This window comes from Gobio gobio, assembly GCF_949357685.1.
Source record: "Gobio gobio genome assembly, chromosome: 4".
Classification (NCBI taxonomy): domain Eukaryota; kingdom Metazoa; phylum Chordata; class Actinopteri; order Cypriniformes; family Gobionidae; genus Gobio; species Gobio gobio.
In genome coordinates, this window is record NC_137100.1 from 14,859,318 (window position 1) to 14,882,834 (window position 23,517).

The window sequence follows — 23,517 nt, forward strand, 5'->3', positions numbered from 1 at the left end:
AAATACACCTTTAGATCTGAAGAGAGGTCTGGACTTGTTTGCTGTGTTGTCAGTGTAAACCTGAAGATAGTTGTTCTACCATGTTGTGTACTCTATAGTGTTTAGACAACGACATTTTTATTTTTATTTTTAATGCATCTTTTTAAAATTGCTTGGAGGCGTATCTTAAACTTGACGTACCCTCAAGAGATTTCCTGAAGTGAAAGACTAACACTTTGATAGCTGTCATATTTGGTTTTGATCATTTGTTTAAAACCCAATCTCAGTAAGCTGCTGGTGCTTAAGATGGATCTACTATTTTCAGGGCTGGTGTTTTATGTATAGGAACAGAGATGAATCAAATATGGTGAGTATGACTTTAATTAGTAACTGGGCTTTTTCTGAACAGTCATTGTTTTTGGTATTATTATTTTCTTCCTGTTGTTATTGTAATTATTCTATCTAATATTGTTTTTTTTTTTAATTTGTTCTGGCCCTTTAAGTCAAATATATATAGCACCAGTCTAATCATGCCAGTTTGCATATTTCTATTTATGTAACATTGTTTCTTTTCTCATGTTAAATAAGGTAACACTTTACAATAAGGTTTCATTAGTTAACTACTTAAGTTAACATGAACTAAGAATGAACAATATAGCATTTATTAATCTTAGTTCATGTTAATTTCAATACTAATTTACTAATACATTATTCAAATGAAAAGTTTTATTTCTTAATGCACTGTGAACTAAGATGAACAAACAAAGAACGACTGTATTTTTATTAACTAACATGAATAAATATTAATAAATACTGTAACAAATGTATTGTTACTTCATGTTAGTTAATGCATTAGCTAATGTTAACAAAAGAGACCTTATTGTAAAGTGATACCAAAAATACTATCAGTGATCTGTTGTAATTTTCTTGTATAATGTTTTTGCAGGGGAGATTGAGGATATATTTTCAGCGTTTTTTAAACATGTTTTAATGACACAATGACCTGCTTTCTAACCTGCATGTTCACATTGCTCCAGATATGTCTGGTGCTATCTAAAGGTAGTGTACTTTTGTTTTATGCATCTGAAATATGATTTGAATGTCACTGAGATGTAGGGCAGAAATGTAATGTAAAATATGAAAATGGTAACCTCCTGAAAATGACAGCCGCAAAAAAAGAAATTGTATGGTTTTATGTTCAGGACATAATAAAAAAATCATCTGGTCCTTGGCAGGTCTTAAAATTAGGTAAATAAAACCTCAGATGAACAACAACGAATGACATATTACACCGTGTCATTATTTATTTAACAAAAACTAGGCCAAAATGGAATAGCCATGGATGACAAACTAAGTACACCCTTACTTTTAACATAGGAATTAAGAGGGTAAGTAGCCGCCATGCGCTGCTAATCAAATGTCTTTGATTAATTGCATTTGATTTATTGATTAATTAATGTGTAATCTTTATAGAGATGAGTGTGATCATCTCTAAAAAAGCAGACGTTTTGGTAGTTTGCTGGTCTGAAGCATTCAGGTGTGTGTTAACACAATTCCAAAGAGGAAAGAGATCAGCAATGATCTTAGAGAAGCAATTGTTGCTGCCATCACCCTGAGATGGGTTATACGGCCAGTTCCAAACAATTTGAAGTCCGTTATTTTGCAGTAAGGAAGATTATTCAAAAAGTTGAAAACATTCAAGGAAGTTCCCAATCTTCCCAGGAGTAGATGTCCCTGCAAATTCACCCCAAGGTCAGACCGTGCAATGCTCAGAGAAATCACAAAACACCCAAGAACTACACCTCAGACTACAGGCCTCAGTTAACACGTTAAACGTTAAAGTTTATGGCAGTACACTTAGAAAGAGACAGGACAAGTGTGGCATGTTTAGAAGGGTTGCCAGGAGAAAGCCTCTTCTCTCTAAAAAGTACATGTTTGCATCTGAACAAACCTCAAGACTTCTGGAACATTGTCCTTTGGATAGACAAGACCAAAGTGGAGATGTTTGGCCAAAATTAGGTGAAAACTAAACACAGCATATCAGCACAAACACCTCATACCATCTGTCCATCCGGCTTATGGAGGGTTGATGAATTTTGGCTTGTTTTGCAGCCACAGGACCTGGGCATCTTGCAGTCACTTAGTCGACCATGAACTCCTCTGCATACCAGAGGATCCTTGAGTCAAATGTAAGGCCATCTGTCCTACAGCTAAAGCATGGCCGAAATTGGGTCATGCAACAGGACAATGATCCCAAGCATCCCAGCAAATCTACAATGAATCAATGTTTTGCACTGGCCCAGTCAAAGTCCAGACCTCAACCCAACAATGCGAGAAACTGATACTGTCATACAGAAAACGATTCCTTCAACGTATTGCTGCTAAAAGTGGCTCTACAAGCAATTGATTCATTGGGTGTACTTAGGCCCTGTCCACACTGTTATATCTTACTGATATTCTGCTGTAAGAATACACGTGAGGCGAGAGTGAGCTTGAAAAAAAACTGGCCGTCTTTATTGTTCCTCAATAGCGCGCCAACATCAAGTCCGTTTTTACCATACCAAAATCCCGTAACACAAAAGGGAGGTATGGAAACACAGGAAGGACAATTAGCATTTCGTAAATACACAACACACACGAACACGATTATTTTCAAAACCTCAGCTTTTTCTATGCGGTTTGGCCGTTTGTCCAAATGCAGTATCAGGTCACTGAAACCGAACCTTTTTGAAAACTCCTGCCAGGGTGAAGATTTTTAGAAACTCTGGTTGCAGTGTTGTCGTGTAGCCGGTGAAACCAGATATTTTGGTTTGTGATGTCAGAGTGCGCACTATGTCCTTTGTTTGACGTCAGATTGTGCACTGCTATCTCCTTTGTTTTTTACGAGTCTGTGCAATGGGCTTATAACATGTATACAGATACATGTTTTTTTTATATATATATATATATATATATATATGTACATATACTGTATATATATGTATATGTATATGATGTTTTAGAAGCAGGAAAAATGGGCAAGCATAAGGATTTGAGCGAGTTTTACAAGGGCCAAATTGTGATGACTAGACGACTGGGTCAGAGCATCTCCAAAACTGCAGCTCTTGTGGGGTGTTCCCGGTCTGCAGTGGTCAGTATCTATCAAAAGTGGTCCAAGGAAGGAACAGTGGTGAACCGGCGACAGGGTCATGGCCCAAGGCTCGTCACCATGCTGACCCTTGTCCACCGCTGAAAGCGCCAACATTGGGCACATGAGCATTAGAACTGGACCACAGAGCAATGGAAGAAGGTGGCCTGGTCTGATGAATCGCATTTTCTCTTACATCACGTGGATGGCCGGGTGCGTATGTGTCGCTTACCTGGGGAACACATGGCACCAGGATGCACTATGGGAAGAAGGCAAGCCGGCGGAGGCAGTGTGATGCGTTGGGCAATGTTCTGCTGGGAAACCGTGGGTCCTGCCATCCATGTGGATGTTACTTTGACACGTACCACCTACCTAAGAATTGTTGCAGACCATGTACACCCTTTCATGGAAACGGTATTCCCTGGTGGCTTTGGCCTCTTTCAGCAGGATAATGCGCCCTGCCACAAAGCAAAAATGGTTCAGGAATGGTTTGAGGAGCACAACAACGAGTTTGAGGTGTTGACTTGGCCTCCAAATTCCCCAGATCTCAATTCAGACGAGCATCTGTGGGATGTGCTGAACAAACAAGTCCGATCCATGGAGGCTCCACCTCGCAACTTACAGGACTTAAAGGATCTTCTGCTAACATCTTGGTGCCAGATACCACAGCACACCTTCAGGGGTCAAGTGGAGTCCATGCCTCGACGGGTCAGGACTGTTTTGGCAGCAAAAGGGGGACCAACACAATATTAGGAAGGTGGTCATAATTTTATGCCTGATCGGTGTACAGATATATGAACCGGTAATTTCAGGCTTCTGATTGGCCAACATGGCTTTACGGTTAGGGTTATATCACCACCGGTTGGTTGGGCATGCTCTTGACAGCACTTCATGGCGTGTTTTTGCGTTTTCATGTGGATGGAGATCTTTTTTAAAACGTGCTTGTGTGGATGAGTGTTTGTTTTTCTTTAATGGAGGAAAAACGTTGTTTATAAAAATACCTGTGTACATGTGGACTAGGCCTTAGTTTGTCACCAATGGCTTTTCCATTTTGGATATATTTTTGTTAAATAAATAATGACACGGTGTATATGTCATGTGTTGTTCATCTGAGGTTGTATTTACCTAATTTTAAGACCAGATGATTTGTATTATGTTCCGATTATGTTAAACTATAAAATTAAAATAAAATGACTAAATACTATTTTGTTGCATGCAAAAAACCTGTAATTGTCAATAAATGTTGTCTTGTATATGTTGGCATTCATTTGTATGTTTTGTAACTATTGCTAAAATTACTTTTTTTTCTCTTGCAGCAATGCTTTTTCCTCCAAAAAACCTAACTGTAGGATTATTGGATTTTAAGGCTACAGCTGAATGGCTTCCTGGACAAGGAAACCCTCCTGGCACCAAATACACCCTGGAGTTTATAACTGCAAAAAACATGTACGTACCTTTCATAACTGACTCTTTTCTTTTAGGGCCATATTTACTAAATATGGCAAATTAGTGTTAGAACGCAAAAGTGTAGATGGGAGTGGAAAGTTCTGTGCATGATCTGATTACGCGCAAATTAAAGAACACAGACGCAGCCGGATCATTTCCATAATGACCAAAATTCTACCAAGAGCAGCGCAAATATTTTTATAAGTCCAAAATACCCAAGTTTGCCCTGGCTGGCGCAAGCTGTTAGTAAATCTGGCCCTTAATCTATTCTCAGAAAAATGCTTTTCAACCTATTTGTCGAATATATTTTTTTTGATAAGGTTTATTGTAGGCTACTCATGAAGGTGTTTTTCACGCAGGTTTGGAGGAAAGTGGATTCGGTCTCCACACTGCACTGATTTAACCATACTGAAATGCGAGATGACCTTTGATCGGCAACCTGATGAGCTCTTTTGGAATTATTTTGTAAGGGTCAAGACCACATTTGTAGGGACGAGCTCCAACTGGACAACTACATCAAGGTCGTTCCAGCCATATGGAGACAGTAAGTTCAAATTTATTATAAAATGAAAATGTCATAAATTGTTTTTGTCAGAAGAGTTAAAATAATGCTCTTCTGAGACGCGGTTGTGCTTGACTGTCTGTTGGATCTTTCTGCAGCTCGTCTGAGTTCTCCAGATGTGAACATTTCAACAGACCAAAAGTCCATTCATATTAATTTTAGTCATTGCCTGGATTTAAAACCAGGGATCAAACCACTGGAGTTCCTGCTGTACCTTTCTGAGAAAAGTGCTGAAGGGGAATCAAAGGTAACCGCAAATGAAGAATATTTGTTCCAATGTACCATCACCACTTAGTTACATTTCTGAATTTAGGCAACTTAGAATGCATTACCTATTTGAAAATAGCCCATATTTCCTTAATAATTTTTTGCTTATTTTTTTGTTAAGCTTGCAGGTCCAATATCAACCTCAGAATCTCCCTACACTTTCACTGATGTGCCATCTGGCAAGAACTACTGTGTTAGTGTTTCTGCCAGCCATCAAGGAGCTTCAAAGAACAACAACTTCAACACCACCAAATGTGTATTTCTATTAGGTAGTGGAATTTTTTTTTACAGTAGGTTATAAGATCATTTTGATTTATTGGGGCGAGGAAGATGTATATATCAATATATAAATTAATATAATATATAGTATAAATTAAAGTAATACTTGTATTCATAAGTGACAGTAAGTGACAAAAGTGACAGTAAAGGTATTTATAATGTTACAAAATAAATGGAGTTCTTTTCAACTTTCTATTTATCAAAGAATCCTGAAAAAAATTATTTTGCTTTCCACATAAATGTTAAACTGCAAAAACAATAATTTTCAACAATAATTAGAAATGTTTCTTGAGCACCAAGTCAGCATATTAGAATGATTTCTGAAGGATTGTGTGACAATGAAGACCAAATAAATGAAAATTCAGCTTTGATGTTACAGAAATACATTTCCATTTTCAAATATGAAAATGTTAGAATAGAATAGTAATTTTGAATTGTAATAATATTTCACGATACTTTTTTGATCAAGTAAATGCAGCCTTGGTGAGCATGAAGGCATGTTTCACACCAAGAACGATAACTATAAAGATAAACTATATTAGCGTCTACACCAGTGGATATCGCTCTGTTTATTGTAAGCGTGTGGTTGTCTGCCGCTTTAAATGCTCGAGCTCTTTACAGCAGGATAGATTCTGATTGGCTGTCAATTTTTTTTGTATCGTTCATCAGCTAGATAAAATCGTTCTGAAAGTGATTCCAACGGAATCGTTTCTCTGTGCTGTTATCGTTATAGATGTGGTGTGAACTCTGCTATTCTTTAATATTGAGAACGATTTTTAGAAATCTTTATAGTTATCGTCCTTGGTGTGAACGACCCTTTAGAGACGTCTTTCAAAAACATTAAAAAAAAAATGTTTTACTGACCCCAAAATTTTGATCAATAGTGTATGTATGTATGTATATTTCTACTGTTTATATGCTAATGTGTCTTATGTTCTTAAAGATTCTAATAGAAGCGTGGTGCTAATATTGTGCATTGCGGCCATTCTTCTGATTACCTTTTCAACTGGGATTGTTCTGACTCTTGGTTGTTTTTGGGACATGAGGCTTATAAGCATGAAACGCCGCATTCCAGATGCCTTGGTATGTATTAGAATGCTTTTGAAGTTCATTAAGCTTTGTGTGTCTTATTTTGACTTGAGAATTTAAAGGTGCACTGTGTAAATTTTAGCGGCATCTAGGGGTGAGGTTGTGAATTGCAATCACATAGAGAAGCTACGATGGCCGACACAGGACAAAGATGTTGTCATCTGAGACAGAAGAGAGTAGCTAGCGCTCTGTACAGCATTTTGTCCGTTTAGGGCTACTGTAGAATCATGACGGTGCAAAATGCGACTTAAAGGGTTAGTTCACCCAAAAATGAAAATTCTGTAATTTATTACTTACCCTCATGTCGTTCGAAACCCATAAGACCTCCGTTCATCTTCGGAACACAAATTAAAGGCGGCATGAAATCAAATTTTACAATTCGTATTTTTATATTAATATTGTAGTGTTTACTATAACTGATTTATCTGTGCACTTCATTCTTTTTTAAAAATTCATTTACCCTTATAATCTTTAATCAAAAATGTTAACTTTCCCTCCCCCATCGAAACGACCTCTCTTCTCTCCCGGTCATGTGCTATGACGCGAGGGCGGGGTTATCGCCCCGTCTCGTTTCTGCACCTCCTCTCAGAAACATGTCACTGATCGTGGTTAGGTGCATTTTTCTCGGTATACACAATACCTTCTTCAAGAAGGACTTGAGGCAAAAAGAGAGAAATATATTAGAAATAAAAGCTTTTTTTTTAATGTAAAAATTACTCAATATAGTCGGACGAACAGCTTATCGTGACGACTCGCACTGAGGAATGCAGCGTGTGAACGTGCTTACGGCGCGCCCCCCTTATAAGGGAGAGCTGAGAAAAAAGTATTACAGAAATAAAGCCATAAAAGGCTTAAAATAAGTCAAATCTGTAGCATAAAACAGCGAAAAGTGAGGAAATATGCTCAGTAACATTATGTAGAAAAGATTTAGAGAGAAAATACCTTTATTTAAGAGATAGATCGAGTTTTTACTTTACAACTGAGTGCAAACTTCAAATCTGCCTCCATTTTGTTTGCAACGCCCAACTTCCAACGATCCAAACAATTCCCGAAGGACGAAATCAAGCCTCGCCCTACATTTTTTCTAATTTCAGAAGCCGTTTCACTCGGATATACGTCACAATAAGGAGAAAAAGACGATCTCAACTTCCGTTTCATGCCGACTTTAAGATATTTTAGTTGAAATCCGATGGCTCAGAAAGGCCTCCATTGGCACAATGTACTTTACACTCTCAAGACCCATAAAAGGTACTAAAGACGTCGTTACAAAGTCCATCTCACTACAGTGGTTCTGCAATAACTTTATGAAGCGACGAGAATTGTTTTTGTGCGCAAAAAAACCCAAAATAACGACTTATATAATGATGACGATTTCAAAACACTGCATCAGGAAGCTTCGAAGCGTTATGAATCAGCGAGTCAAATCATGATTCGGATCGCGTGTCAAACCACCAAACTGCTGAAATCACGTGACTTTGGCGATCCAAACCGCTGAATCGACTCACTGATTCATAACGCTTCGAAGCTTCATGATGGTCTTACGGGTGTCGAACGACATGAGGGTAAGTAATTAATGACAGAATTTTCATTTTTGGGAGAACTTACCCTTTAACTGTAAGTGGACCCGCGGTGTATGTAGATAGAAATGGCTAATTCTAAGGTAATAAAAACATAACGGTACATTATGTAAGGTCTTTATACACCACATAGTTATGTATATTATATTGCATTTCTGTCAATAGATCCTCATAAATATTACACACTGCACCTTTAAGTTGCATTTATCATTTGTGATATAAAAACAATTCACTGAATATTATTTTATTTGAACATGCACTTTTAAGCGTCTTTAATATTTATATATACATATATAATATATATATATATATATAAATTATTTTTAACGAACTGGTCTTGTTTTTTGTAAATGTATTAATGAATGACACAGGTGAAATGTTTTGACTAAAGTGTGTTTGTGCTATATTTCTTTAAAACAAATGCCACTTGTTTTTTGATATATAAAGCAAATACATTTATACATATTTCATTGCGGTAACTTTTACCATTGTTGGGCAAAATTTTGTGTAGTGGCGAAAGATTCCCCACGCAGATTTCACAAGAGGTTCAAGTTAGTCACATGGATTCCCCGCTGCTTGGGTTGAAAGTGACTTCTTTGTGAGCTATGCTTCATACATTGCTAAAGTATTGACAATAGACAGTGGACTTTATTTGCCCATGAAACTTCTCCAAAATGTTGTGACCACACCATAAGAGCCGGTAACACAATAAGGTTTCATTAGTTAACATTAGTGGTAACTCTTTATTTTAGGGTTCAATTTTCACTATTAACTAGTTGCTTATTAGCATGCATTTACTTGGATATTGGTTGTTTATTAGTACTTATAAAGCACATATTAATGCCTTATTCTGCATGATCTTATTCTACATCCCTTAATCCTACCCAATACCTAAACTTAAAAGCTTCAAAAAACTACCTTACTAACTATTAATAAGCAGTAAATTAGGAGTTTATTGAGGTAAAAGTCGTAGTTAATTTCCCCATACTAAAGTGCTACCACATTAGTTAACTACACTAACATGAACTAACATTTATATGTCCTTTACAGATCATTTTTCCAGGATATAATTGGGTCCTAAAACTAACCCCTGAGAAATTCCAAACAATTAGACGGACCTGGCAAAAAAAGATCACAGAGGACTGGGATTCTTCACCAGATGACGAATCCAATGATGGCTCGCAGTTCTACCATCCGAGGGAAAACCTTACAAATGTAATAATTAACCCATCATCCATTGCCAATGTTAACCCGCCAGAGCAAGCTGAGGCCGCCGAGACATCAAATCAGTGTTATAGGAACACACTAGATACTGATTTGGAACCGAGTGAAGAAAGTGAAATATCCGAGAAGGAGGATGATGATTTGTATCCAGTTGCCTCTGTGTCTTTATGTACTTGTACTTCAAACCATTCAGAAACATCCATATTTCTACAAGCAATTACTGTGAGCAAGCTTGCGAACTCTGAGACGGATAGTTATTGCGCAGAGGAAACTCCCTGTTCTTCTGGCAGTGACTGTGAAAGAGAAGTGCCTGCTGAAGAGAAAGATGATGAGGTCTCCTTGTTGGGTGATTACTACTCAGAGAGTGCGAGTTACGAACCAAGACATGATATAAAGTATTAATACAACTGGAGATGACTTAAAAAATAAAAATAAAAAACTCCACAGACTATGTGAAGGCTCTCAGAGAGGATCTACATATCCTGAACCTACTTTCAAAGGTGGAGTCTGCAACCAAATTCAAGCAAAAAAGTATCCACCTTCCACCTGAGCAACCCAAGCAGACATGCAAAGCTTGGTGATGTATACAAGATCGGCATATTCAGAACATCAAGGAATAACACTTGAGCAGGCACTGACGTAGAAACTAAATCTGGGGTCTGTTATACCTGGAGAGAACGGTGCATTAACATTCCCTTTTCTCTCAATGGCAGTTGAACTTCCATATATCGTGCTCTGTACTTGAAGACCTGTTTAGACACTCCAACTAAATTCTGTATGGAGAGTAGAAGGAATATTTGACCCTTGATTAATGGCCACTTTGTTGCTTATTGCCCAGCTCTGAGTTGAGTACCAAAATGATTCTTCTATGGCATCACTTGCGAAACCCCCCTTTTGGAACCTTTATTTTTAAGAGTGGGTCGTGTTGAACAGATTTTGGACTAAGGAAAGCATGCCTACTTTTGAAATAAGCTGGAGCTGCACATTCTGCAGCACGTCACAGGGATGCAACTCGTCACGTGACTAACCATCTAGTCAGTAAATTGCCATTTGGACACATCGTTGATGGACTCCAGGTGCTACATGAAGAAATGTATGGTGCAGTGCAATACCTGATTGACCTGAATCATTGGACAATTGTATCCATTGTGTATTCTGTGTTGAAATTGAATTGAAAAATGATTGTGTGTATACATTTACACAAACTGGTTATCAAAAGTCTGAGACCACTATGGTGAAAATGTTTTTATTTCCAGCTGAACAAATATTATATTTTAATGTGGTCTTAAAACACTATAGCCTGGTTTCATAGACTGGGTAAACCCAGCCTGATCTGCCGGCGATAGGATTTCGCCCTGCAACTGTACATTAATACCTGCACATTCATTTCTACTGCTTCTGTTACATTTTTGCGGGAACCAATCACAGACTGGCTTATCCACCTGGCGCGTTATTGGCGGGTTTAACGCGATGACGGATAGAGAAGCGCCGTTGATCACGCCTCTTGTGGTCTGATTGGTTGGAGGACTAACCAATTGCGTACAGAGTCATTTGAATTATGCTCGTTTATCACACCTCTTGTGGTCTGATTGGTTGAAGGACTATCCAATTGCGTACAGAGTCATTTAATTTATGCTCGTTTATCACGCCTCTAGTGCAGTAGAAGTACATAGCAGACTCCCCAGACCAATGTTCAATCTTAAATTGCCAGACAACTGGTTTCACAGACAGGGCTTAGATTAAGCCAGGATTAGGCTGTAGTTCAATTAGGACATTTAAGTAGCTTTTATAAATGTGTCTTAGAAACAAACATTACTGGTGTGCATATTGAGACAAAACAATGCCACTGACATATTTTAAGATATATCGGTTTAAACAGCTCAAACATGCATTTTAGTCTGGGACTAGCCTTGTCTGTGAAACCGGGGACATAAGATCTTAGTCTTTATTCCACAGAAAAAAACATTCTGTGGAAACTTCTCCAAAATCCAAATTACTAGGAAAATGTGGGTGGTCACACCAAAAATTGTATTGAAGTTAACTGGTAAATAAGAAACTTTGGTCTCATAATTAACTACATTAGTTTACATGAACTAGCAATGAAAAACACTTCTAAAGCATTTATTAATCTTAAAGGTGTTAATTTCAACATTTGCTAATACATTGGTAAAATCAAAAGTTGTATATGTTAACATTATTTAATGGACCTGAGCTAAAATTAACTAATTAGTAACTAATATTTATTTTTATTAACTATCGTTTTCGAAGATTATTGTAACAAATGTATTGCTCCTTGTTGTTAGTTAATGAGACCCTGTAAAGTGTTACTGAAACTTAAATTATTTATTTTTTTTTTAAACATCCTCAATACCTCGTAAGCACTTAAAAAGGGTAGTGTGGTTCCCACAGTTCTTCTCGGTTTCTTCGGTCTCTTCCTGTAATTTTAAACTGACTCGATAATAGTGAGATCAGATTTGTGTGTGGGCCATACCTTCTGATGTAAGAATTTTTGTTCAAACTAATATTTAACTGAATTTTTTAAAACTGAATTATTTGTAAAAGTAATGTTTGTAAATCGAAGATTGATATTGGCTACTGGTACACTAACACTAAGGATAATCATCCAATGTTATTGTGCCAGCTTTATTTTCATATGCATGTGAATGTGTTTATGTAAAAGGTATTATTATCATTGGTCATTTTGCATATTGGGGCACAGCTCTTGTAAATGACAAATTTGAGAGTGTGAAAGTTTTGTTTACATGAAATACTACCGACAGTAATGCTGCATAATACCTTACTGAATGCAACTTTAATGGTGCTAAGGAGACAACTGTCTTTTATGGTTGAAGAATAATTAACCCCTCTTATAAAAGAGTCAAGAAAAACACTGATAAATGCTGTACATTTTTTTTGTTTTATTAAGGTGCAAATAAATACTGAAAACATAAATATGCAATAGTGCTACTATGGAGTAAATATAATTGATGTCTTTCTATTTACACATTTGGGTGATTTTAAAGATCATTTACCAATTGTAGACAAAAGTGAGAAATATCTCACTATTGTATTCTCTTCTTTTTCCATCTGTCTCCTTTTTTTGTGCTCCAGTCAGTCTCCCCCAAACAGAGAAGAGAAAAACCCTTTCCTTCCATCTTCCCCACGTACACGCAGTGACTTGGTGGTGCGCGTGCCTCTTTGAAGGCCTGTCCGTTCCTTGTTGTTTTCCTTTTCCTTCTCTTGTTGTTGGAGTTGAACCTGATGACAGATCACCATACGCATGTCCTCCTAGAACAGAAATGTGCAAGGGTGTGTTCACACTTGGCATGTTTGTTTTGATTAAAACAAACCCTGGTGCGATTGCTCTGTTAGTTCAGTTCATTTGAATAGGTGTGAACGCTGCCATCTGAGTCCTGGTGTGCACTAAACAAGCAGACCGATACCGCTGAAGAGATGGGTCTCGGCCCACTTCCATACCATCTCTTGTGCGGTTCAAATTAAACATGAACGCAACATGAAATAACGACATGAACCAAAAAAGGGACACAAGATACAACACTAAAAAGGACAGAATGCTCAAGTACACCTTGTCCTAGTCGCAATGTTGCCCATCACAGGCATCAGAACCGCGTCTCCTCACAGCAGATCTTTACGTTTGTGTGTGTGACGGAGGGATTCTTGCCGCTCCTTTACACATTTTATAAGCTCTTCACATGTTCTCAGCTGATCCAAATACCATCATATATAGGCTACACGCATACAACGAGCGCATTTAGCCCAACACACAGCATTGCTTTGGATGTTGGGAAAGTTCTGTCACTAAATAATAAATGCTGACCAATCAGGTTCTGAACATATCCTTGTGTCTTTAGGTTCGGTGTTAAAATGCCAATGTGAAGACTAAGCAGACCAGGACTATATATTTTTTTTTTGGTCCGGACCAAACTAACCGAAATACAAGTGTGAACACACCCTAAGTTAACGAATGCAAAAGAAGAGCAAAACTACATTTTCTACTTACTGTACAGTATAATAAATAATTATTAATAAATACATGCAATGCATAGCAAACTATTATTTACAACAGTGGTTTTCAATCCTGGTCCTGGGGACCCACCACTCTACACATTTTCCTAATGAGCTGATGATCTGAATCTGGTGTGTTGGAGACAGGCCCAGGATTTTCAATAATACAGTGTTTGTGTGTCCTTTACTATTCGTTATTTCAGGAACTAAACGGGTCCTAATACTTACCCCTGAGGAACTCCAAAGAATTGCAGTGAACAGAGAAGACTGTTTCTACATTCGAGAAAAACGTCAAAGATGGCTCTCTGTGCAATGCATAGTAGATATCCATTTTCTAAACGTTCTGGGTGGTTTCTAGGGTGTAACTCTTTACTAAAAAAATCCAGAAGACATACAGCCTGGATGCCAGCCGAACTTATTCCCGTCCACAACATTTGAGGTCGGGAAGTTTGGTCTGGACTTGATCGAACTTGCTCGAACTTGCTCGAACCAGAGCTGTTTGGACCAATCAAATTGTCAGGGCGGGATTTATACAATGATGGACAGATGATCAACAGTAGCATAATCATCCACGTCACCAAAGAGCGCGTGGGTTGAATTTGTTCTAATCCTAAACGGAGAACTTATTCATATATCCATTCACCTTTACCATTTCTCTCAAAAATGATGATCGTGTTGGTAAGAACGCTGTGTATCCGTAAATTCTTCTTTACAACACCGGCAACGATCGTTAACACTCATCTTCTTCTTCTACTTCTTCCAGCGTGTATGCAGTTGAGTTCTGTTGACAACTATGCGTTCATTGCGTTGCTCAACATATGTCACTTAAGGTGGATTTATACTTCTGCGTCGGACCTACGCCGTATCCTCTACGCCGCAAGTTACGCGTTGGTTTTCATTTATACTTCTGTGTTGTTGTCCACGTCAATGTGCAATTACACATGCAGACCGCTAGTGGGCAGTCTCCACCGGCATGTTGATGGTCTAACCCACAGCATCAAGGCAAAAGCCAAAGAAGAAGCAGCTTGTTTGTGTACATTGTCGGAGTAGCAGCAGATAGCGATAGCGACTTTTCTTGCAGCTTGAGTTGTTGTATCTAATACAAATTAAGCATCTCTAGTTGATTTGTAGAGTTAAATAAGAGGCGATCTGGCACTGGAATGCGTTTTTTGAAATCATGCAGAGCTCGTGGGTCTGTTTTCAGTATCGGTGGCTCGTGCACAGACAAGCACTTCAATAGATTGCTGTTGCGGAGACTATTCGTTACGTTGAAATCACAAAACGAAATGCACCCAAATGTGTCCCTGTTCTTGATATACAATCACTGATTAACATCTTTGGTTTTAATGAGAAAATAAATAAACTATACACAGCGGATATATGTATTTATTCACTAACATAAAGAATCTCTGGACTACATTATATTGTGTTATATAGCAGATGTAAGGATGAAACTATCATCCCATTTCTGGACACACACACACTCCTATCGCAGATTTTTTTATTTATTTATCGACCTGAGGGAGGGTGCCTGGCAGACCAATCACAGCGCTTGCGGTCCGCGTAGAATTGACATTTTGTTACATTTTTGGAGATTTGCACATCAGGGTACGTTGTAGGCTACGTGTGCAACACACAGCCTACGACGTAGCTACCCATAATCACAGCTCAATGGTGCAGTATCAGACTCATATCCATTTACTCAGTAGACATCTCAAAACTGAATTAGAAATCAATTACAAGTTACCAACCTGCCAAGACTCAACTTCCTGTGACAGTGCCACCTTGTGCCTGATGGTGTTCAGAAGCTGCTGGTTGAGTGCATCACGTTCTTGCCGGGCCAAAATGGTCTCCTCTTCCAAGGCACTTATGGGTGAGAGGGAAGAAAAACATTGAGTTGGAAAAAAACAAAAGTCAGTTTCTAGCTGACCACAGACTATTATGCAAAATCTCCCCCTCTCATAACAGAACATTAGCTTATCACTTTATCTCTGGCATTAAAATATGACACACAGAGAACAAACCCGTATAGATTGAATTGTACTTTGATCCAGTGCTCACCTATACGTAGGTTTACCAGGACTGTTACGAAACGGCTTTACCTCCTCCCTCAGCCCTTCTAATTCAGTTTCTCTGGACTGTAGCTGATGAAAAAAACAAAACATCACAGATCACCTTAGATGAAAACTCAGTCTATAAGCATGCTGTTGTGATGTCGCTTTGGATACCTCTTCCTGTAACCTAAGAATCTCTTCTACTTTTTCTTGCAGAATGGCTGAATGGGCTAAAATGTTTTCTTTCGCCTGTTGGAGATCAAAATGAAGAGAATCAGTCATCAGAAATAAAAAGTGATCTGCCCAATTAAAAGAGAGAGCTGTGTCAGGAGAGAAACAAGCACTTACATGCTTAAATGTAAAAAAAATTGTCAATTCACATAACGTGCAGTGCTGTAAACATTTACTACAAGCTAAGCATGCACACCTATCTTTTCACTAAGCAGGGGATGAGAGCTACCTGGCACTGTTGAATCTCACTCTGAAGTGACAAAGGGAAGCAGGTAGCCTCCCCCAGACTGGCCTCTTCTCCCAAGGCTTGAACCCTTTGCTGTAGGGTACGGTTGACCGTTCGCAGCTGAAACACTGTGCTGTGCTCCTGTTCCAGCTGTGAAAGAGCCAGAGACAGCCAGGCTGAAACTCTCTAAGGGTGGATGGACTCTGACCAGCGAAACCTGACCAACAGTCAAAGCTGTGCCATGAAAATGCCCAATTCCCAATTTACATTCTATTAAATTGGGACCAATAGTATGCAGGTCTACATTTAGTGTGACTCAGATAATTGTATGTCAAAGTGGCCATTTAGTACACTATATCATGTTCAAATACATAGTAATCAAAAAACAGTATGCGAAAAGTACCCAGATGACCTACTACTTCCTCTGAGATTCTGAAGTGTGCATTCGATGGACACATTCTCTTGAGGCTACCGGAGAGGATTAATGAATAGCATTGAAGAGACACAAATGACACTGGTAGGTCACGTGACTAACAACATGGCGGATGTAGTACATCCGGATTACATTCATAGTACTAATATTTATACTATAATATTAGTTTTGGTTGAAATTAAATTAAAATTAAATTAACATCATAATACTTTTTTATTAAGCCATTTTATTTGTGCAACGAAGGAATGAAGTTGTCAAAAGCCACTGATCTATAGTCATCTTTTCCCATCCCAATAATTGTTCAGGTTAAAGGGTCAAGGTTTGGCTGGTTAGCATAGTCCAGTTAGCCCCTGCTGGTAAATGTTATAACTACAACATCTTTTTCCATTTCAATTATTATATATATGCAGGCTAAATAAAAACTTCTGCAAAGCAACATACTATGGTTCTCAAGTTTGGGATTGGTAAGAATTTACACATTTTAGGAGATACATCCATTTGCTAGAAGTTTTTATTTTTAGATGTGATTGGTCAAAAAATGTATTCTTTTTTACAGCGTTTTTAGTTTTGTGATGTTTTACAACGCATTGTATTGGGTTATTTGGTTAATTTGTTTTGTTTGGTTTTTTGGTTAATTGACAGTTGTGCTGCTTAATATTTTTTCATGATTTTTGTGATGAATATTAAGTTCAAAAGAACAATATTTATTTTAAAAGTCTTTACTGTCAATTTCGATCGATCTATAATGTATCAAATTTCGGTAACACTATACAATAAGGTTTCATTTGTTAACATCAACTAACGGTGAACATTTGAAGCATTTATTAATACTAGTAAATGTTCATTTCAACCTTTACTAATACATTAAGCTCAAAAGTTGTATCTAAAGGATAGTTCACCCAGAAAATTCTGTCATTACTCACCCTCATGTCATTCCATACCCGTAAGACTTTCATTCATCTTCAGAACACAAATGAGCATTGACACGAGAATGAACCTCATTGGTTCTTGCACTTCAAGTGAACATGCTTGAGCTTCCGTTTACCAGAATTGATGTGTGAGTTGATGAATGTTTATATGTGAATAAAAGCCTAAATTCAGTCTGTTCATCATATAAAGCGATCGAGTCTCTTCAGAAAATTTGGACTAAACTGCTCAATTCATATAAATTAGTTTTACAACCTCATTATGAACTGCGTCAAAGTGGTAGCACTGAAAGTGGGTATTTGTGTAGCTGTCAATGGAGGGACAGAAAGCCCTCCGATTTCATCAAAAAAGATCTTCATTTGTGTTCCGAAGATGAACGAAAGACTTACAGGTTTGGAACGACATGAGGGCGAGAAATTAATGACAGAATTGTATTTTTGTGTGAACCTTTAACATTATTTAACGCACTGTGAACTAACATGAACATGAACATTTTTATTAAGTAACATTATCAAAGGGTATGAAATACTGTAAGAATATATTGTTCATTGTTAGTTCATATTAGTTATTGCATTAGCTAATGTTAACAAATGAGACCTTATTGTTACCCAAATTTCTTACAAAATCATACTAATCCCAAAATTTTGAATGGTAGTGAATATACATAGCTAATATTTCATCATATTAAAGTAGTGCTTCATACTTTTTGGGGGACTCTTAAAAGCATGAAATGGACTTCCCAAAAGTACTGGTAATGGGTGTATGTAGATGAAGACAAGTCCTGGTGCAGCTTCATTAAATGCTACAATTTAGTTCTTATGTTGGATATAAATTTAATCGACAATTACACTCTCTGCTATGTGCTCCCCTGTTATCATCGGGCACATCTTCCTCACCTCAGATTCATTATCTTTCAGGCTGGTCTGTAGCTCAATCACCCTCTCTCTCAGTTCATCCCTCTCAGATCTCAGGCGGTCGTTGTCTTCTTGAGTTGACTTGAATCGTTCATCCATACGATTACCGCGCTCTTTCAAGACCCTGTTCTATGGCACAAGATCAGTGAAAAATAATAGACAGAAATCTCAAAATGTCAGCTGATTGATTCAACGTTTGTGTCTATACATGTCTATACCTCTGCTTGCACACTGTCCAGTCTCGCAGAGCTTATGGATTTATTGAAACTTGTATCCTCCATTTCTTCTCTCAAAGCACGGAGCTCTGTGCGCAAAGTATGCTCTAAAGACACTGCCTGGAAGAAAGAAAGAGGGGGGGGGGGGTGTTTAGATGTTGACTTCTTCAACAATGGACCGATACCTAAACCTCCTGATCCACATTCCAGCCTTGCATCTAATTGTGTCAGTGTCATTACGTCACTAGACACATTTACCCGCTACAGCTGAATGCCTCTGAAAAGATTTGCAAGAAGTTGTTAAAACTAGGATTGGTCACCTCTGCCAGCTGTTCCACAAGTTTTTGGTTGTGGTTGGACAGCTGAGTGAGCTGCTCGCTCTCCTCGCGGCGCCGGTCCCGACTCTGAGAGTGTTTTTGTTCCAACTGCGCGCGCAGCGCTGTGATGTCAGCCTGTAGTTCTGCTTCCCGCTGACTTGCCTCGAGGTCCCGCACCTCCAGACGTCGCTGCAGCACGTGTTTCTCCTGCTGCGTAGCCTGTTGCACATCAAACTTTGTAATTCACACACTTTAAAATATTATATTATTGATGTTAATAAGATCAATGTAGAATCATGTCTACCTAAATTGCCTTCTATGCTGAAATGTTTATTTTGAGGTTCTTGAAGGTATTTTTTTTCACCTGAACTAGGTGGTATAATGGGTATAACATAACTATATAATAACTGGGTTCTATTAAGTACCAAAAAGGGCTCTGCTGCTGTAACAAGCAAACAAACAAACACTATTTGGGACCAATAAAAACTCCTTCTGAATGAAAAGCCACCATAAACTATTACTGTTGCTGCTTCTTATGTAACATAACTTCACTATGTAGGAAATAAAAAAAACACTCAAAATCAATAGTGTTCGAGTATTTTCCCCAAATATCTTTATTTCTTGTAGTTCTTTTTAGGTAAGTCTTCTAGTACAGTGGTTCTCAAACCTGTCCTGGGACCCCTCACCACTGCACATTTTGTATGTCTCCCTCACCTAAACACACCTGATTCAAATCCTCCGCTCATTAGTAGAGACAGACCTTAATTGGGTGTGTCTGATGAGGGAGACATACAAAATGTGTAGTGGTGAGGGGTCCCAGGACAGGTTTGAGAACCACTGCTCTAACAGACTGTTTCCAGTGTGTAGCTTTAAGAAATTCTTTACGCTACTGTTCAAATGTTTGGGTCCTTGCTGACTAAGGCTGCGTCCGAAAACCTAGGCAGCTGACTCGTTGCCTCGAAAATGGCTTGTAAGGCAGCGTTTGTGAATGAAGGCACCTCACAAAACTCATTTCTGACAGACTTCTCAGGCAGTGTAACCATTTAATGATCTACAGCAAACTAGAGAGAGCTTTGGTGAGAACTAAACAAATATTTAATTACTACATCAGTAATTTCTCACTAGAAATTACATCAGAAGTGGAAAATGCTGGTAAAAACGTACATTTACACACAAACTGACCAGCAAACGCAACTTTCGGACGCCATCTTTTTTTTCCCAGCTCAACTGTCACAGAATGGAAAGCTGCCTTCAAAAATCGATCAGATGAAGGTATCTCAGGAAACAAAAAAGTGAAGCTAACATTAGATTCGGACGTGCCTTGATGCCTTCCTGCCTTGAAATGTGTCCTCCGAAGGCAGCATTTTCCAGGTTTCGGACGCAGCCTAAAAGTATTCATCTTTTAAATGATTCTTCCATTGCAATAATAAATAATTAAGCGCAAAAGTAAAATTTACACATTTTGGGATATACATCCATTTGCTAGAAGATTTTCATGGGTTATAATGTTTTAGGTTTTAGACATCATTTTGACAGTCATTTTAAATGTTTTGTAATTTTTTAATGTTTAATTTGATTATTTGTTATGTTTCTTGTGAAGGGGGTGGATTCTGGAATACACTGCCACTTCAATGTATATCCTTTTGGGTGATTTGTAATGTGTGATCATCATCAATATTCATCCTTCTACATATTAAATGATTTGAATGATTTCTTCAGGCTTATGAGATTTTACTTAGTTACAATTACATGTCTGATTCCTGGAATGTGCTCTCTCCATGTTTTTCAGAGAGGCACCCACATTTTAAAACATATATTCACTTTTCTAGCTGTCCAAGACAGCCGAGATCACTGGGGTCACATCGCCTACATGACCACTTCTTAGATAAAGCATTTACTTTTCATCTTTAATCACTAGAAAATAATGATGAATATTGTTTGAATCTCTCACTGAGAGAAAAATACAACACAACAGTATGTTTTGGGAAAGTTTCCTATTTAAAGCCTGAGCTCGACCAACTTCAACTTAGAAGAAGCTGTGTATCTGTGTGTGTGTGCGCTAGTATTTTTTGTTACAGGTCAGTATTGGTGAGGTGAACAACTGGCACCCTGGGGAGATGGAATTACTTGTTTTCCCGACAAAGTGGAACCTAGAAACGCAGTTCTGTGACCTAGGAGGGTCACTACGTGCCTAAACCAAGGTCTTGGTTACATCCGGATAAATTAATGGAGATATGCTTCTGTCTATCAGTCCATGTGTGGAGATTTTCTAAGTCTATCTATTTCTTAGCCAATCAGAATCATTCAACCTGTAATGATCTGTGCAAAGTATAATTGCTGTGGAAATGTGAACACTTGTGATTGTATGCCATTATTTACTCTTCTTATTTATACAATGACTTGAAGAAGTAACAATGTATCGTGTGTATGTGTACAGCACTGAGACAAATTTCAATACAGTATAACAAGTATATTTCAATTAAATTCTAAAAATTCAGTTAGCTTAACAGTTTAGATTGTGAACCAAATTTAAAAAAAAAAATCAGACTCAAATGGTGTAAAAAACAAAACAAAACTGTTAACATAAATATAAACAAGGCAACTGTATAGACTTAAGGTCAGATCACAACAAGAACGAAAACTATAAAGATAACTATATTAATAACTATATTTATATTAGCGTCCACACCGGTGGGCAATAACATTCTGTTTTTATAAGTGTGCATCAATTTACATTTTCAATTTATATGTTGTCTGCTGCTTTAAATGCTTAAAACGTATTAAAGTCAAGTAGATTCTGATTGGCTGTCAATGTTTTCTAGAAAAAATAATTCTGAAAGTGATTCCTGTGTCGTTATTGTTATAGCTGTGAAGTGGACTTTCTATATTTATATAATTAAAATGATTATTAAAACGTATAGTTATTGTTATAGGGGCCTTTATAGAAACGTCATCTCTTTTAACCAAACTCATCCTCATTCATACCTCCATCTCTCTTTCCATCTGCTCTATCTGAGCAGCCAGCTCCTCGTTTTTCTCCAGCAAAGCTTGGCCCACCTCAGCCGCCAAAATCAGGTCTTTTTCCAGGAGAGTAGGGCTGCTGTCATCCTGAGGTGAGGCGAGAAGATCATCTGGTCCTATTGTAGGAGCCATGATCCGGTGACTGGAGGAAGAGTGTGAAGAAGAGAAGGGGAAGAAAGAATCCTCCAGGTTGGGAGAGGGTAGATTCTCTCTCTTGGATGAAAACATTGGTTCGTCCCTTGAGTTCACAGCTGGGCAGGACTCCTAGTGACCGTCCTGATAGTCAAACGTTGTTTATCTGCATCTTTCCCAGGATAGATGCCTGGAAGTTAACAAAAACACTCTGTAACAAAGAACCTGACACCTGTTGAGTTCTTCTTGTGAACTTGGTTGGTTTTGTATATCCTTCAAATAATAAGTGTGTGTCACACGTAGGGTGTTTTTGAGGCTGGAACTTCCTCCATGGGTGGAATCATCAGTTGATTTATTGTTTGCTTTATCTTGAATCTCCCTTATAATAAGTCTCCCTATGGACAAAAACATGTTGAAACAGGTGACAATTGTGTTGGAACTCACCCTGAAATTTATGACACGGTGTAGATAGGTGTATTAATTTACAATATCGAATCCCCCTGGACTGTAAAGAGCTTGGATTTCTTCCCTACATGTGTGTCCTTACAAGCAACACATTATCCAGAACTACCTTGGGGCATTTCTATTGTTGTCTTGGGGCTTCTTTTGTAGACATGACCAACATAACAACGTTTCAGTGTTTCTCTCGCATTCCAATAGTCATTCAAGACTCACCCATTACAATTGGCTAAACAGGTTTTAAAGAACACAGGTATCTGAGACATAGATGACTCTGACCTCCTTAAATCTAAAAGGCAGATATTTCACCACCATTACAGTATATTTAACATAGCTGAAAAGTGTTATCCTGGAAGGGGGAAAAAGGCAGGCTTCTTCCCTGTCTGTTGATCATAATGGAGGATGCATAAACATATGATTGCATCAATGGATGTCATGTAAACCAGAACCTCTGGTTAAAGTGGTTATTATAAACATAATGTGATGTCGTAGTTTATTTTATGACATTTAAATGGTTGAATCGACTACAGCATTAGTCTAATGTAGTTGCAATATAATTAAAACAACCCAAACAGTTCGTATCAACTTCACTGCACGTAAAAAGGCTTAATTAAATGTCTTCTTCAGAACTTGAAAGAATGTGTTATTATTTTCCGAATAGTTTTTAAAGTCAGAAAGCGTCTGCTGATAGTATAAATGTCCCTATTGACTATTTAGAACAAGTAATGCTTTGTTTTTCCTACCTGGGAAGTTCCTGCTCCAAACTTAGCACGAAAGGTGACAGGGAGGTACTACCAGTCGCCTTGGAAGCGCTGAGGTAAAGCTAATTCAGACACACCTTCTCATTGCGTCATCAGTTAAATGGGAGGAGCCGAGTACTTACAAACAGGCAAGGCTAGGCGTCACCGACGTCAGACGTTCAGGTGAGATAGTTTGGAACTAAAAATAACACATACACACACACACACCAAAAAAAAAACGTTTTATTCATAAATGTAAATATATGGTGGAC

General features: G+C 38.0%; 2 protein-coding genes across 5 annotated transcripts; one reads left to right on the forward strand and one right to left on the reverse strand.

Annotated features, from left to right (window-relative positions):
• The first annotated feature begins 29 nt into the window (after nucleotides 1-29).
• Nucleotides 30-12,506, forward strand: crfb12 (cytokine receptor family member B12). The gene is made up of 8 exons (XM_079814004.1): nucleotides 30-346; nucleotides 926-1,038; nucleotides 4,423-4,552; nucleotides 4,912-5,096; nucleotides 5,213-5,361; nucleotides 5,503-5,650; nucleotides 6,604-6,743; nucleotides 9,377-12,506. Exons 2-8 carry the CDS (start codon nucleotides 978-980, stop codon nucleotides 9,950-9,952), a joined length of 1,389 nt encoding a protein of 462 aa, XP_079670130.1. The 5' UTR covers nucleotides 30-346; nucleotides 926-977; the 3' UTR covers nucleotides 9,953-12,506.
• Nucleotides 12,450-23,339, reverse strand: bicdl2 (BICD family like cargo adaptor 2). Of its 4 annotated transcripts, none has more exons than XM_079814005.1 (10): nucleotides 23,249-23,298; nucleotides 21,879-22,441; nucleotides 18,897-19,112; nucleotides 18,580-18,696; nucleotides 18,344-18,490; nucleotides 16,091-16,237; nucleotides 15,805-15,879; nucleotides 15,638-15,720; nucleotides 15,328-15,442; nucleotides 12,450-12,838 (listed from the first exon to the last, which is right to left on the reverse strand). In XM_079814005.1, exons 2-10 carry the CDS (start codon nucleotides 22,140-22,142, stop codon nucleotides 12,662-12,664), a joined length of 1,341 nt encoding a protein of 446 aa, XP_079670131.1. In that variant the 5' UTR covers nucleotides 22,143-22,441; nucleotides 23,249-23,298; the 3' UTR covers nucleotides 12,450-12,661. The 4 variants fall into 4 exon arrangements, with proteins under 4 accessions (XP_079670131.1, XP_079670132.1, XP_079670134.1 ...); XM_079814006.1 differs by having other exon boundaries at nucleotides 12,474-12,838; nucleotides 21,879-22,236; nucleotides 23,249-23,339; XM_079814008.1 differs by lacking the exon at nucleotides 16,091-16,237 and having other exon boundaries at nucleotides 12,474-12,838; nucleotides 23,249-23,301.
• Between the last annotated feature and the right edge of the window lie 178 nt (nucleotides 23,340-23,517).

Coding starts and splice junctions, on each gene's coding strand:
- crfb12 (XM_079814004.1), top strand. CDS start 978: ATGACCTGCTTTCTAACCTGCATGTTCACATTGCTCCAGATATGTCTG. Junction 5,362..5,502: donor GTGCTGAAGGGGAATCAAAG/GTAACCGCAAAT, acceptor TTTTTTGTTAAG/CTTGCAGGTCCAATATCAAC. Junction 6,744..9,376: donor GCCGCATTCCAGATGCCTTG/GTATGTATTAGA, acceptor TGTCCTTTACAG/ATCATTTTTCCAGGATATAA.
- bicdl2 (XM_079814005.1), bottom strand. CDS start 22,142: ATGTTTTCATCCAAGAGAGAGAATCTACCCTCTCCCAACCTGGAGGAT. Junction 19,113..21,878: donor AGATGGAAAGAGAGATGGAG/GTATGAATGAGG, acceptor GATGTGCAACAG/GCTACGCAGCAGGAGAAACA. Junction 15,443..15,637: donor CCTGGTAAACCTACGTATAG/GTGAGCACTGGA, acceptor CTCACCCATAAG/TGCCTTGGAAGAGGAGACCA.